The 16,512-nt window shown below is 38.8% G+C and overlaps 1 protein-coding gene across 1 annotated transcript in view; it reads right to left on the bottom strand.

The window, feature by feature from the left end:
• GSAP (gamma-secretase activating protein) overlaps nt 1-16,512 on the bottom strand; it is a 99,671-nt gene that overhangs the window by 41,183 nt on the left and 41,976 nt on the right. Inside the window, exons 14-16 of the mRNA XM_070369669.1 lie at nt 15,475-15,552; nt 10,766-10,858; nt 10,427-10,644 (exon numbers count right to left, since the gene is read on the bottom strand). Of these exons, the coding sequence (XP_070225770.1) occupies nt 10,427-10,644; nt 10,766-10,858; nt 15,475-15,552 (389 nt within the window). The remainder of the gene's footprint in view (nt 1-10,426; nt 10,645-10,765; nt 10,859-15,474; nt 15,553-16,512) is intronic.

The raw sequence follows: 16,512 nt of genomic DNA on the forward strand, positions 1-16,512 counted from the left end.
TGGTCTTACATTTAGGTCTTTCATCCATTTTGAGTTTATCTTTGTGTATGGTGTTAGGAAGTGTTCTAATTTCATTCTTTTACAGGTAGCTGTCCAGTTTTCCCAGCACCATTTGTTAAACAGACTGTCTTTGCCCCATTGTATATTCTTGCCTCCTTTGTCAAAAATAAGGTTCCCATAGGTACATGGGTTTATCTCTGGGTTTTCTATCTTGTTCCATTGGTCTGTATTTCTGTTTTTGTGTCAGTACCATACTGTCTTGATGACTGTAGCTTTGTAGTATAATCTGAAGTCAGGAAGGTTGATTCCTCCAGCTCCAGTCTTCTTTCATCAAGACTGCTTTGGCTGTTCAGGGTCTTTTGTGTTTCCATATGAATTGTGAAATTTTTTGTTCTAGTTCTGTGGAAAATGCCATTAGTAATTTGATAGGGATTGCATTAAATCTGTAGATTACATTTGGTAGAACAGTCATTTTCACAATATTGATTCTTCCTACCCAGGAACAGAATGTCTCTCCGTTTATGTCATCTTTGACTTCTTTCATCAGTGTCTTAAAATTTTCTGTGTACAGTTCTTTTGTCTCCTTAGGTAAGTTAATTCCTACATATTTAATTCTTTTTGTTGCAGTGGTGAATGGGATTGATTCCTTAATTTCTCTTTCTGATTTTTCATTGTTAGTATATAGAAACACAAGTAATTTCTGTGTATTGATTTTGTATCCTGCAACTTTGCTAAACCCACTAATTAGCTCTAATAATTTTCTGATACTATCTTTAGGGTTTTCTATGTACAGTATCAAGTCATCTGCAAACAGTGAGAGCTTTACTTCTTCTTTTCTGATCTGGATTCCTTTTATTTCTTTTTCTTCTCTGATTGCTGTAGCTAGGACTTCCAGAACTATGTTGAATAATAGTGGTGAAAGTGGACACCCTTGTCCTGTTCCTGATCTTAGGGGGAATGCTTTCAGCTTCTCACAATTGAGAATAATGTTTGCTGTAGGCTTATCATAGATGGCCTTTACTATTGTTGAGTTAGTTTCCTTCTATGTACTTTTCAAACTTTTTTGAAGAGTTTTAATCATAAATGGTTGATGAATTTTGTCAAAGGCTTTTTCTCCATCTATTTAGATGATCATATGGTTTTTATCTTTCAATTTGTTCATATGGTCTATCATATTGATTTCTGTATATTGAAGAATCCTTGCACCCCTGGAATAAACCCAACTTGATCATGGTGTATGAGTTTTTTGATGTGTTGGTGAATTCTGTTTGCTAAAATTTTGTTGAGGAGTTTTGTATCTATGTTCATCGGTGATACTGGTCTGTAGTTTTCTTTTTGTGTGTTGTCTGTCTGGTTTTGGTATCAGGGTAATGGTGGCCTTGTAGAATGAATTTGGAAGGGTCCCTTCCCCTGCAATTTTTTGAAAGAGTTTTAGAAGGATAGGCATTAGCTCTTCTCTAAATGTTTGATAGAATTCTCCTGTGAAGCCATCTGGTCCTGGGCTTTTGTTTTTTTGGGGAGATTTCTGATCACAGCTTCAATTTCAGTACTTCTAACTGGGTTGTTCATAATCTCTATTTCTTCCTGCTTCAGCCCTGGAAGAATGAACTTTTCTAAGAATCTGTCCATTTCTTCCAGGTTATCTATTTTATTGCCATATAGTTGTTCATAATAGTCTCTTATAATCTTCTGTATTTCTGCCCTGTCGTAACCTCTCCTTTTTAATTTCTAATTTTGTTGATTTGATTCTTCTCTCTTTTTTTTTGATGAGTCTGGCTAGATCAGATCAGATCAGTTGCTCAGTCGTGTCCGACTCTTTGCGACCCCATGAATCGCAGCACGCCAGGCCTCCCTGTCCATCACCAACTCCTGGAGTTCACTGAGACTCATGTCCATCGAGTTGGTGATGCCATCCAGCCATCTCATCCTCTGTCATCCCCTTCTCCTCCTGCCCCCAATCCCTCCCAGCATCAGAGTCTTTTCCAATGAGTCAACTCTTCGCATGAGGTGGCCAAAGTACTGGAGTTTCAGCTTTAGCATCATTCCTTCCAAAGAAATCCTAGGGCTGATCTCCTTCAGAATGGACTGGTTGGATCTCCTTGCAGTCCAAGGGACTCTCAAGAGTCTTCTCAACACCACAGTTCAAAAGCATCAATTCTTTGGTACTCAGCCTTCTTCACAGTCCAACTCTCACATCCATACATGACCACTGGAAAAACCATAGCCTTGACTAGACGAACTTTTGTTGGCAAAGTAATGTCTCTGCTTTTGAATATGCTATCTAGGTTGGTCATAACTTTCCTTCCAAGGAGTAAGCGTCTTTTAATTTCATGGCTGCAGTCACCATCTGCAGTGATTTTGGAGCCCCCAAAAATAAAGTCTGACACTGTTTCCACTGTTTCCCCATCTATTTCCCATGAAGTGGTGGGACCGGATGCCATGATCTTCGTTTTCCGAATGTTGAGCTTTAAGCCAACTTTTTCACTCTCCACTTTCACTTTCGTCAAGAGGCTTTTGAGTTCCTCTTCACTTTCTGCCATAAGGGTGGTATCATCTGCAGATCTGAGGTTATTGATATTTCTCCTGGCAAACTTGATTCCAGCTTGTGCTTCTTCCAGTCCAGCATTTCTCATGATGTACTCTGCATAGAAGTTAAATAAACAGGGTGACAGTATACAGCCTTGACGGACTCCTTTTCCTATTTGGAACCAGTCTGTTGTTTCATGTCCAGTTCTAACTGTTGCTTCCTGACCTGCATACAAATTTCTCAAGAGGCAGATCAGGTGGTCTGGTATTCCCATCTCTTGAAGAATTTTCCACAGTTTATTGTGATCCACACAGTCAAAGGCTTTGGCATAGTCAATAAAGCAGAAATAGATGTTTTTCTGGAACTCTCTTGCTTTTTCTATGATCCAGCGGATGTTGGCAATTTGATCTCTGGTTCCTCTGCCTTTTCTAAAACCAGCTTGAACAGCAGGAAGTTCACGGTTCACATATTGCTGAAGCCTGGCTTGGAGAATTTTGAGCATTACTTTACTAGTGTGTGAGATGAGTGCAATTGTGTGGTAGTTTGAGCATTCTTTGGCATTGCCTTTCTTTGGGATTGGAATGAAAACTGACCTATTTCAGTCCTGTGGCCACTGCTGAGTTTTCTAAATTTGTTGGCATATGGAGTGCAGCACTTTCACAGCATCATCTTTCAGGATTTGGAATAGCTCAACTGGAATTCCATCACCTCCACTAGCTTTGTTCGTAGTGATGCTTTCTAAGGCCCACTTGACTTCACATTCCAGGATGTCTGGCTCTAGGTCAGTGATCACACCATCGTGATTATCTGGGTCTTGAAGATCTTTTTTGTACAGTTCTTCTGTGTATTCTTGCCATCTCTTCTTAATAAGGGTTTATCAATTTTGTTTATCTTCTCAAAGAACCAGCTTTTAGTTTTATTAATCTTTACTATTGCTTCTTTCATTTCTTTTTCATTTATGTCTGCTTGGATCTTTATGATTTCTCTCCTTCTACTAATTTTGGGGGGTTTTTTTGTTCTTCTTTTCCAGTTGTTTTAGGTGTAACATTAGGCTATCTATTTGATGTTTTTCTTGTTTCTTAAGGTAGGACTGTATTGTTATAAACGTCCCTTTTAGGACTGTTTTTGCTTCACCCAATATGTTTTGAGTTGTGTTTTCATTGTCATTTGTTTCTAGACATTTTTTGATTTACGTCTTGATTTCTTCAGTAACCTGTTGGTTATTTAGAAACGTGTTGTTTAATCTCCATGTGTTTGTGTTTCTTACAGTCTTTTTCATGTAATTGGTATCCAGTCTCATAGCATTGTGGTTGGAGAAGATGCTTGATAAGATTTCAACTTTCTTAAATTTACTGAGGTTTGATTTGTCATCCAAGATGTGGTCTATCCTGGAGAATGTTCCATGTGCAGTTGAGAGAAAGGTGTATTCTTCTGCATTTGGATGGAATGTCCTGAAGATATCAATGAGATCCATCTCATCTAATGTATCATTTAAGGCTTGTGTTTCCTTGTTAATTTTCTGTTTTGATGGTCTGTCCATTGGTGTGAATGGGGTGTTAAAGTCTCCTACTATTATTGTGTTACTGTCAATTTCTCCTTTTATGTCTGTTAGTGTTTGTCTTTTGTATTGAGGTGCCCCTATGTTGGGTGCATAGATATTTACAATTGTTATGTCTTCTTCTTGGATTGATCCCCGATCATTATGTAGTGTCCTTCCTTATCTCTTGTAATCTTCTTTATTTTAAGGTCTATTTTGTCTGATATGAGGATTGCTACTCCAGCATTCTTTTGCTTCCTATTTGCATAGAATATATTTTTCCATCCTCTCACTTTTAGTCTATATGTGTCTTTAGGTCTGAAGTGGGTTTCTTGTAGACAGCATATATATGGGTCTTGTTTTTGTATCCATTCAGCCAGTCTGTGTCTTTTGATTAGAGCATTTAATGACTTACATTTAAAGTAATTATTGATATATATGTTCCTATTGCCATTTTCTAATTGTTTGGGGTTGATTTTGTAGATCTTTTTTTCTTCTCTTGTATTTCTTGACTGTATAAGTCCTTTTAACATTTGTTGTAAAGCTGGTTTGGTGGCACTGCATTCTCTTAACTTTTGCTTGTCTGAAAAGCTTTTTTTCTCCATCAATTTTGAATGAGATCTTTGCCAGATACAGTAATCTTGGTTGTAGATTTTTCCCTTTCAGTACTTTAAATATATCCTGCCATTCCCTTCTGGCCTGCAGAGTTTCTGCTGAAAGATCAGCTGTTAAGCATATGGGGTTCCCTTGTATGTTACTTGTTGCTTCTCCTTTGCTGCTTTTAATATTCTTTTTTTGTGTTTAGTCTTTGTTAGTTTGATTAGTATGCATCTTGGTGTGTTTCTCCTTGGGTTTATCCTATATGGGACTCTTTGTGCCTCTTGGACTTGATTGACTATTTCCTTTTCCATGTTGGGGAAATTTTCAACTATAATCTCTTCCAAAATTTTCTCATACCCTTTATTTTTCTCTTTTTCTTCTGGAACCCCTATAATTTGAATGTTGGTGCATTTGATATGGTCTCAGACGTTTCTGAGACTGTCCTCAGCTCTTTTCGTTCTTTTTACTTTATTCTGCTCTTCAGAAATTATTTCCACTATCTTCCAGCTCACTGATTCGTTCTTCTGCTTCAGATATTCTGCTCTTGATTCCTTCTAGAGTATTTTTAATTTCAGTAATTGAGTTGTTTCTCTCTGTGTGTTTATTCTTTAACTCTTCTAGGTCTTTGTTAATTGATTCTTGCATTTTCTCCATTTTGTTTTCAAGGTTTTTGATTATCTTTACTATCATTATTCTAAATTATTTTTCAGGTAATTTTCCTATTTCCTCTTCATTTATTTGGACTTCTGTGTTTCTAGTTTGTTCCTTCATTAGTGCAGTATTTCTCTGCCTTTTCATTTTTTTAAAAGTTATTGTGTTTGATGTCTCCTTTTCCCAGGCTTCAAGGAAAGTTGAATTCTTTCCTTGAAGAAGGTTGAATTCTTTCTTCCTTTTAGTTTCTGCCCTCCTAAGGTTGGCATCACCAACTTGATGGACAAGAGTTTGGGTGAACTCTGGGAGTTGGTGATGGACAGGGAGGCCCGGCGTGCTGCAATTCATGAGGTCGCAAAGAGTCGGACACGACTGAGCGACTGAACTGAACTGAACTGAACTGAAGGTTGGTCCAGTGGTTTGTGTGAGCTTCATGCAGGGTGAGATTTGTGCTGAGTTTTTGTTTGTTTGTTTTGCCTCTGATGGGCAAGGCTGAGTGAGGTGGTAATCCTATTGTCTGATGATTGAGTTTGTACTTTTGTTTCGTTTGTTGTTTAGATGAGGCATCCTGCACAGGGTGCTACTGGTGGTTGGGCGATGCTGGGTCTTGTATTCAAGTAGTTTCCTTTGTGTGAGTTCTCACTATTTGATACTCCCTAGGGTTAGTTCCTTGGTAGTGTAGGGTCTTGGAGTCAGTGCTCCCACTCCAAAGGCTCAGGGTTTAATCTCTGGTCAGGAACAAAGATTCCACAAGTGGTTTGTTATGGCATTAAGTGAGATTAAAACAAATATCCAAAAACAAGAAACCAAAGATGAACCCCAGACAAATGGCAGTTACAAAATCAGGCAAATAATAATTAAAATAATGGAATACACACACACACACACACACATATATATATACACACACCCATAAGCAAAGTGGAAACAGTCCAACAAAAATAAAGTACAGTAGATTGATCTGGTGAACAAAGGAAATCAAAAATTATATTTACCAGTTAAAATATAAACTAACTTAAGCACAAACTGGAAAACAAGACTAAAGCAAGGTGCCAAGTGGGGAATAAAGCAATGAAAACAAAACTAACAAATATGTTGAGAGGAAAGGAAAGAAAGAAAGAATAGATACGCAGTTAAACAGAGGTAGATGAAGAAGATTTATATAAATTAAAGATTAACTGCAAGGGGAAAAGAATGGAAGAAAAGGCAAGCAAAGGAATAAATGTAGAAAAAATAGGTTTAAAAAAAATTAAAAAGAGAAAAGAGAAAAAAAAACAGAAGAAGAAAGAAAAAAGGGAACAAAAAGGAAAACTCCACAAACTGCAAAAGCCCACTGTAGAGGCAGAGGTTTTTAACAAGAATAGAAAATGTGACTGAATATACACATATACATATATACCCATAAGCAAAATCAAAACAGTTCAACAAAAATAAAATACAATAGATTGACCCAGTGAACAAAGGAAACCAAAAATTTTATCTACCAGAACAACACTAATTAAAGCACAAACTGGGAAACAAAACTAAAGCAAAGTGACAACTGGGGAATAAAGCAATGAAAATAAAAGTAACAAATATGTTTAGAAGAAAAGAGAGAAAGAAAAGAAAGAAAGAATAGATATTCAGAGTTAAATAGAGGTAGATAATGTTAAATGTAGATATGTTAAATATAACATATAAGTGTTTATATACGTTAATGATTAACTGCAAGGGGAAAAGAACAGTAGGAAAAGCAAACAAAGAAATAAATGTAGAGAAAATAATAATAGATTTAAAAAATTAAAATTAAAAAAGAAAAAAAAGAGGAAAACTCCACAGAACTGCAAAAGCCCAGTGTAGAGGCAGAGGTTTATAACAACAATAAAAAATATGACTGAGGGGGAAAAAAAAAGCTCAAAAGCTTAATTGAGTTTCTTAGTGCCAATAGAATCAACAATTACAACAGAGGGGGGAAAAAAGAAAAAACAATCCAAAAGAATCTATAGAACAGGTCAAAAAATAATAATAAATGTTTTTCTTGAGTCACTGCTGTCAGAGTCCCCTCCCTAGGATCCCCTCCAAAACTGTGCTGATCTCTGGACCTGCTGTGGGGGCTGTTCAAATTCTAATCTGGTCCTACTCCTGTGTGTTCTTGCCTCCAATGTCCATAGCTATCAGAGCTAGTGTGTCGTCTTTTGTGGGCACTCTCAATGGCCTTTTATATATTCCATAGACATAGAGTCTGCTTAGTTGATTGTGTGGATTTAATCTGCAGCTTGTACAGCTGGTGGGAAGGTTTTGGGTCTTCTTCCTTAGACACACTGCCCCTGGGTTTCAATTGTGGTTTTATTTCTGCCTCTACATGTGTGTCTTCCACTGGGGTTTAGCTCTTGAGGCTGCCCTGGAGGGCTTGAGTTTGCCCCTGTGAGGGCCAGGTTTGGAGGTGGTGCAGCTGCTTGGGTCACAGGAGTTCTGGCAGCACCAGGAGCTCAGGGGGGGTTAGCGACTAGGGTAGTAGGAAATACGGTGCTCTAGAAGGGTTTGGGAAGAAGGCAATGGCACCCCACTCCAGTACTCTTGCCTGGAAAATCCCATGGACAGAGGAGCCTGGTAGACTGCAGTCCATGGGGTCGCTAAGAGTCAGACACGACTGAGCGACTTCCCTTTCACTTTTCACTTTCATGCATTGGAGAAGGAAATGACAACCCACTCCAGTGTTCTTGCCTGGAGAATCCCAGGGACGGGGGAGCCTGGTGGGCTGCCGTCTATGGGGTCACACAGAGTCGGACACGACTGAAGTGACTTAGCAGCAGCAGCAGCAGCAGAAGGGTTTGGCAACCAATCTTGGCCAATACGCTCCAGTATTCTTACCTGGAGAACACCCTCTCTGACAGAGAAGCCTGGCAGGCCACAGTCTGCAGGATTGCAAAGAGTCGGACATGACTGAAGCAACCCTGTGCACACAAACGTAAGACTGTTTCTTTTGCCTGTGGCAGCTCTGCCCCAATGAGGGTTGAACGTGAAGGAGGTGCAGCTGCTTGGCTTGCAGGGACCCTGTCGGTGCCAAGTGTGCAGGGACACGGACTGCCTCTACTGCAGGAGTTATGGCCCTAAAAGAATCTTTTGTTGAGCTTCTTATAGCTGGTGATCAGAAGGTCTCTTTGGCCAGTCCTTCTCCATAGCTCTGCCCATTCATGCACTTAGAGGGCTCCCTTGCTTTGGGTCCTTTTCTACTGTTTTCTAAATAAGAGAAAGTAACTATCAACTTCATATCTATACTCAGTTAAATGATCATTAAAGAAGGAGCGCAGCTTTCCCCAGCAGTTATGAGCCTGGGATGCTGGCACGGCTGCTGGTAATGGTCCTTATCATCATTTCTTCTCTTGTTATTCCCCTCAAAACTCTCAATATAAATCTCACTTCCTGCTATAAGTAAAGGTCAAATAAAGATATTTTCAGGCACACACACACAAATAAAATTGAATGTTTGGGAAAGACTCTAAGACATGTCTCTAAAAACACTTATTAAAAAACTAGGTGGAGAGTGAAAAAGTTGGCTTAAAGCTCAACATTCAGAAAACGAAGATCATGGCATCCGGTTCCATCACTTCATGGGAAATAGATGGGGAAACAGTGGAAACAGTGTCAACTTTATTTTGGGGGGCTCCAAAATCACTGCAGATGGTGACTGCAGCCACAAAATTAAAAGATGCTTACTCCTTGGAAGGAAAGTTATGACCAACCTAGATAGCATATTCAAAAGCAGAGACATTACTTTGCCAACAAAGGTCCATCTAGTCAAGGCTATGGTTTTTCCAGTGGTCATGTATGGATGTGAGAGTTGGACTGTGAAGAAAGCTGAGCGCCAAAGAATTGATGCTTTTGAACTGTGGTGTTGGAGAAGACTCTTGAGAGTCCCTTGGACTGCAAGGAGATCCAACCAGTCCATTCTGAAGGAGATCAGCCCTGGGATTTCTTTGGAAGGAATGATGCTAAAGCTGAAACTCCAGTACTTTGGCCACCTCATGCGAAGAGTTGACTCATTGGAAAAGACTCTGATGCTGGGAGGGATTGGGAGCAGGAGGAGAAGGGGATGACAGAGGATGAGATGGCTGGATGGCATCACTGACTCGAGGGACGTGAGTCTGGGTGAACTCCGGGAGTTGGTGATGGACAGGGAAGCCTGGCTTGCTGTGATTCATGGGGTCGCAAAGAGTCGGACACGACTGAGCAACTGAACTGAACTGAACTGAGGTGTGAGACAACTATAATAGGAAAAACTGCCTGATAATATACAAACTGCTTAGAAAGGATCTTTAAACTATTGACCTCCTTAGAGAATAAAATGAAAAGAAAAAGAAAGTAACTGGAAGAGCCTTATAGGTACAGATAAAGCTAGGACATTAGTAGTGGTTTTATGTAAGAAAAATAATTTTTAACTCCAATTAGTTGCCAAAGAATGGGCCTTGCTGCTGCTGCTGCTGCTAAGTCTCTTCAGTCGTGTCCGACTCTGCGTGACCCCATAGACGGCAGCCCACCAATCTACATCAAAAGATAGGGAAATAAATGTACATCTACATGTTTTAGGTTAAGATAATAAAATATTTAAGATATCTTCTTTTCAACTGATCAACCACCCATTGGTCCCAATCAAGTCTAATGAAGGGTTTCTCCAACTTCATCAAATAGTTGTAAAATTAAGCAGTAAGATGTATGAAAGTGCTTCATAAACTATAATGCGAAATATAAATGTGAGCTATCTGTAATTAAAGTGTAATAAATAGATTTAGTCCTTTTGATGATATACACAAAATACAGACCAGGAGAAAAAGTAGATATTTGAGAAACTCTCTATTTTCCTGAGCACTTCCTTGGAATGTTACTGATAGAGCTAACATTCACTCACAGTATGGAAAAGAGAATAGTGAAAAGAACAGACATGCCTCCCAGTATGAGGTCTGTGTGCATAAAAAAGCAGAGTGCAAGGGAAGAATACCTTCAAGTCAGGATCAAAAAACGATAAACTTCAGTTGTCACCGAATAAACCTAACTTCTGTTCATTTCAACCACGAAACGTATACATCTGGGGTTGTCCATCTGCAAATTTCTAAACTTAAGCTATATATTCCCACCTTGGCTTCCAGTCGCCGTGGGTCTCGGCCATGCGAGAGTGCACAGTGAAGCAAGGCCATCCTCTCACAGTCCAGCCGGGCGCTCCGCAGGAACTCCACTAAATACGACTGGTTGAGGAGCACCCTGTAGAGCTTTCCAGAACGTGAATCCAGGACCAGAGACCCTGACAGTGACTGTAAAGGACTATGAGGTAGCATGTCAATCACTTCACTGTTTTCTGGCCAAAAAAAAAAAAAGTAGATCAGTAAATAAAAGAACCCCACTCCCCCAAATATAAATATTAACATTTAAATGAACCCAAAGAGACCACGTTCACAAGGGAAAAACTACAGGCATACCTGTCAGAAACAGACTGTGGCAGATCAGGTCTGGATGTTGAATGTTAAGGAGATGAAAGAAATGACCAGGTAAGTAAACGGCCACATAATAGTCTATGGAAGAGAGATTTAAGTCAGCTCCAAGTGGCAAGTGCTGCACAGTACAGATTAAAGTCAACAACTTTACAGTATCCCTATTTTTCTCTGAACCTCTTAAAACACAGAAATTTTGACCAATGTAACAAAAAGCTGTCTGATGTCAGTACATTTCATCCTACTAGCAAGATATCATTTATTTCTACCTACAGCTTTCTTCAGATATTTAGCTATGGTTATCTTAATTTATATCTGTAATTTTGTTTATGAATTGTGGCTTTATATAAATCTGAATGAACTCTGAGAACAAGTCAGAATTAAAAAAAAATCCAGCAACATGAATTATTCCTTAATATGACAGGCTGGAAATAGTTTACCATGGGAATTTCCTTCATAATTTCTGACATGTGAGGGAAGTTCTAAAATTTAGTTTCCTATGTTTGCCCACTGCTCATTGTCACCATTATCGTCAGCAGCAGCATTTTCTCTAAAGAACCTTCAAACTGATATTCATCAAAACAATCTCTGTAGGCATTCTGACGCTTCATGATGTACTAATTTGATTCCTTGCATAACAAGCTGCCTAGAATTCACACCTTCACAGTCCCTTCATAAGATATTTTTGTACAAAGAACAGAATTTTTGTATACGGACTGAGGCAAGGTATACAAAATAGGTTTCTGGAGAAGGGGGCAGGATAGAAGTAGTCCTTGCCAGTAATTTTTCTTTGATCTTAGAAAAACAGAAAAATTCATATAGTAGGAGTGAATTTCATGCAGATGAAGCATTTAGATTATTAATATAAGCGAACCAGCTAGACTCGTTTTTCTCCCTAAGAAGTAAAGAAATACATGCTGATAATTATTTGCATAAAAGGCATTCTGAGGATGTAAAACTCTAAATAGTTGACTTATGACTGTCCTTTCAAGTCACTGTGGATTAAGTGATGTTAAAGTACTTAGCATAAGTGGTTGTGATGTTATCATTATGGCAGCACTTAAGTAGAAAAACACAAATCATGATACGGTAGGGCACAATGGAAAGACATCGTGACCTAAATTAACCCCTCATCCTACCACTTACTTAACCAGTTAACTAAGGTAGTACTATGTCCCTGGGAAAGGGGGCATTTGGAAATACATTGATGGTGTTCTAAGCTGTCACAATTATTGAGGCAGAGGGGAGATTTACACTGCCATTTGATGAATGAGTGGGCTCCAAGAATGTCAAATCCCTCAGTGTGCACACAAAGTTACTGTCTCACCAAAGGTGTCAGTAGTACCTGTGGTAGGCTGACCATCCCAAAGATGTGGTAATCCCCAGAGCCTATGAATATGTCACCTCAAGTGATAAAGGAGACCTTGAAGATGTGATTAAGGATCTTGAGATAGGAGTATCCTACATTACCCAGTTGGACCTAATGTAATCACAAATGGTTTTATAAGGAAGAAGAGGAAGATTTGACTACAGAAGAGAAGACTATAAGATTATGAAAGAGACTGGAGTGATGTGATCACAAGCCAAGAGATGCTAGCCTTTAGATGCTGGAGGAGGCAAAGAGTCAACTCTTCCCTGAAATCTCCAGAAGGAACCATTTCTGCCCCTACCTTGATGCCCTAAGACTTGCTCATTATAGAATTTTGACCTCCAGAACCACAAGACAATGTGTTGTTTATTTAAGAGCTAAAATTGTGGTGATTTCTTATTGTAGCAATAAACTAATATAAGATCTTCAGGGGATCTTCCCAACACAGGGGCTGAACCCAGGTCTCCCACATTGCAGGTGGATTCTTTACCAGCTGAGCCACAAGGGAAGCAGTGCCCCCGATAAGAGACACTAAAAGAAGTTTTGAGTACACAACACAGACTTTCTGAGTTTCAGTTTCATTATCTGTAAAGTAGGGATTCTTTACCAACTGAGCTATCAACATTCAGAAAACTAAGATCATGGCATCCAGTCCCATTACTTCATGGCTAATAGATGAAGAAAAAGTGGAAACAGTGGCTGACTTCATTTTGGGGGGCTCCAAAATCACTGCAGATGGTGACTGCAGCCATGAAATTAAAAGACACTTCCTCCTTGGAAGAAAAGTTATGACCAACCTAGACAGCATATTAAAAGCAGAGACATTACTTTGCCAACAAAGATCCGTCTAGTCAAGGCTATGGTTTTTCCAGTAGTCATGTATGGATGTGAGAGTTGGATTATAAAGAAAGCTGAGCACCAAAGAATTGATGCTTTTGAACTGTGGTGTTGGAGAAGGCTCTTGAGAGTCCCTTGGACTGCAAGGAGGTCCAATCAGTCCGTTCTAAAGGAGATCAGTCCTCGGTGTTCTTTGGAAGGACTGATGTTGAAGCTGAAACTCCAATACTTTGGCCACCTCATGCAAAGAGTTGACTCATTGGAAAAGACCCTGATGCTGGGAGGAATTTGGGGCAGGAGGAGAAGGAGACGACAGAGGATGAGATGGCTGGATGGCATCACTGACTCAATGGACATGAGTTTGAGTAAACTTCGGGAGTTGGTGATGGACAGGGAGGCCTGGTGTGTTGCAGTCCATGGGGTTGCAAAGAGTTGGACATGACTGAGCGACTGAACTGAACTGAACTGAACTGAAAGTAGGGATAACGTCACCAAGAAAAACTGCTGTAAAGATGAAGAGAACTTAAGCAAAACACTTAGAATATAGTGTTAATTGAGAAAAGACAGTTTTTTAATGTATAAATATATCTCTCTTATATAGAGGTGGTTTGGGGTTCATGAAAAACTTCCCTCAAAACTCTATTCTTTAATATTTAAATCAATATAAGCTCCTTCTAACAGGGTGACACTTCAGGGAAATTACATGCAATAAATTGCAAAAGACCTCACTCAAAAAGCAATACTGTTGTCATAAAAGTCACCTCTAGAATAGTTTTAATCTTGGGTACAAACTTGTGCCTATGTAACAAAATCTGTTTCAAGAAAGAAAGACAAGTTATGTAAGATAGCCTATTTTTACAATAAGCTTTACTATTTTTGCACTCTCCACACTCTAAAGATCATAGATTAAATCATGGCTGCCCCTATCAAGAGTCATTCCTAGGGGTTAAAAAAAAAAAAAAAAGCATACATTTGACCTTGCAAAATGGGAAGTTTTTTTAACAGAAAGTTTCCCACATCACTCTAGAGATGGGATACTGCTATGGCTTTGCTGATAAGAATCAAGTCTCAGACCCAGGAAATCTTATATTTCTCTCTCTTACCACAGGATGCAGTAGAATCAGGCCTCTCAAAAACAATTTCCCACAGGTTCAGAGCTCATATTAAAAACTGCCACATATTGGCCCACTTAGCATAGGATATCTCCCCTCACCAACAGTATCATTCAAAATAAAAATATTTTTTTTGCAACAGTGTGGATGGACCTAGAGAGTATTATGCTTAGTGAAATAAGTCAGATAGAGAAGTAAGAAATATTCTGTGTCACTTATATGAAGAATCTAAAAAAATAAAACAATTATCTATAACAAAACAAAAGCAGACTTACAGATACAGAGAACAGATTAGTGGTTACCAGTGAGGAGAGAGAATAAGGGCAAAATAAGGGTAGGAGATTAAGAGGTACAAAGTAAATAAGCTACAAAGATATATTTTACAGACAAGGAAACATAGCCATTATTTTGTAATAACTTTAAGTGGAGTATAATCTATAAAATAATGAATCACTGTTGTTCACCTGAAATTAATATAATATTGTGAGTTAATTACACTTCAATTTAAAAGACAAAAAAAAATATAAACTTTCTTATCATTTTGGTTCTTTCTTTGCCCAGTTCCTTTACAAGCTTTTGCCATGATAGTAGGCAAACTGGGAAACAGGGATAAAGAAAATATTAAAGAACTCATCTGCTCTAAACCTGAAGTTTTTCTTTTAAAAATACTGTGCCATGTCCCATATGCAGGCAAGCAATAGTCCTGTTTAGTCTTGTACTAACCAACCAGTTTGTGCCCACTCATCCCACCTGTCATGGAAAAGCAGCTTTCCACTGGTAGCCACAATGAATCCCTTCTTTATTGGCTTCGTTATAGACTCACTTAATATGGTTTTTTTTTTTCACTTAATGTATTTAAGTTTAATACTCAAGTTCCCTTTACCATATTTACTCAGTGAAAAACAACTCACTCAAGCTAATCTATCTATAAATGATTTATGGGACTCAGAAGCTTTTAGCAATTAGTAACAGGGAACAGATGATTTCTCACGGGTTTTTGTCTTTAAAATCAAGGGACAACATGATGTATTATTTCTCATAGGCTTTTAAGAAACATCTCATTCACTATCATCATTTTTATACTAACAAATGATCTTTTAGGATTGCTACTAAAAACACAGGAACACTGACATCCTAGGTTCTAAGAAGGGAGATACATTCCCCCTGCACCATCCCGCCTTTCAAAAAGCTCATTTTGGTGGTGGTGGGGGTGTATCCAGAGAAAACCTTCCCCTATCTGGCTTCAAAAAGGTCAGTCATAGTCATCACAACCTGAGTCCCAAAGAGGCATGAGAAAATGGGGTGCAAAGGAAAAACAAGGCCTAACATGTACCACAAGGAAAGGTCAGAGCAGAGAGACACATATGCTGCTCACTCACCAAGGTTGAGAAAAGTTATGCCCTTTGTCACATGTGAGTCAACACTCCCAAGAGTAGTAGTGAAGGTTTTGCTGTGCCCTGTGGAGAGAACACCAAGCCAGAGAAAGGATGTTAAGAAACAAAGAGCTGCAATTCCACCCAAGGCAGTGACTACACATCATACTCTCCACACTGAGTAACTGTGAAACTGACAAAGCAAGTATCTTCAGAGTCCTAGAGCTCATGGTTCCCCCCTCATTCTCCAGAAGCCAGCACTGAAGACAGATCACCTGAGTGGAGTCACAAGCCAATAGTTGTTCTGGGCTTACACATAATCTTAGAGCTTAAAAGGTGGGTTGTGCTGGGACAGAAGGATCTGAGGAACTTTACTTAAGAATCCAAGAGATGGAGCAGACCAGGTGGCTCTTTGGCCCTCATGCCTCAAGGCTCACTGCCACACTCTTGTGGTCATTAAGGCCCTTGAAGGCTTCTCTGAATCACTGAGGAAGCCCACTGTGAGTCAGAGAGGGTGTTTATCTAGTACACTCAGGGTAGTACTGGGCTTCACTTTTCATTCTTCTAACTCTTAATCATGGTTATTAGCTCTTAGTATGACTTTCAGAAAAGTTCTATTTACTGACTTTAATTATTAACCATTTGAAAAGGGTATTAAAATGTTCCACAAATATCAAACTTGTATTATTAAAGCATGCATATAGGTCTTCTGAATTTTCTTCTGTTTTCTTCATTATTAAGTTATTAAACATTTTTTACTTTGATCTCTAACTTCTGAATGTAACATTAGGCAGAATAAAATCTCGTGTGACCTGGCAAAGTTTTTTTCGAAAATCCTAATTTTAAATAATTTTAAGTCTACCCACGGTATTATTATATAACTACTAATTTTAAGCAACTAAACAAGCAGAATAAATACTCTTTAGCATGGTTCAGGCTAAAATATTAAAAGTCAATTTTAAAACTATTAAAGGGCACTCTGATGTCAACTACAGAACTAGAAAAGATTGGACACTTTACTCCTGTCCTCCAGGCTGACTATTG

The sequence above is a fragment of the Bos mutus genome, chromosome 4, assembly GCF_027580195.1.
Source record: "Bos mutus isolate GX-2022 chromosome 4, NWIPB_WYAK_1.1, whole genome shotgun sequence".
Taxonomy (NCBI): Eukaryota; Metazoa; Chordata; class Mammalia; order Artiodactyla; family Bovidae; genus Bos; species Bos mutus.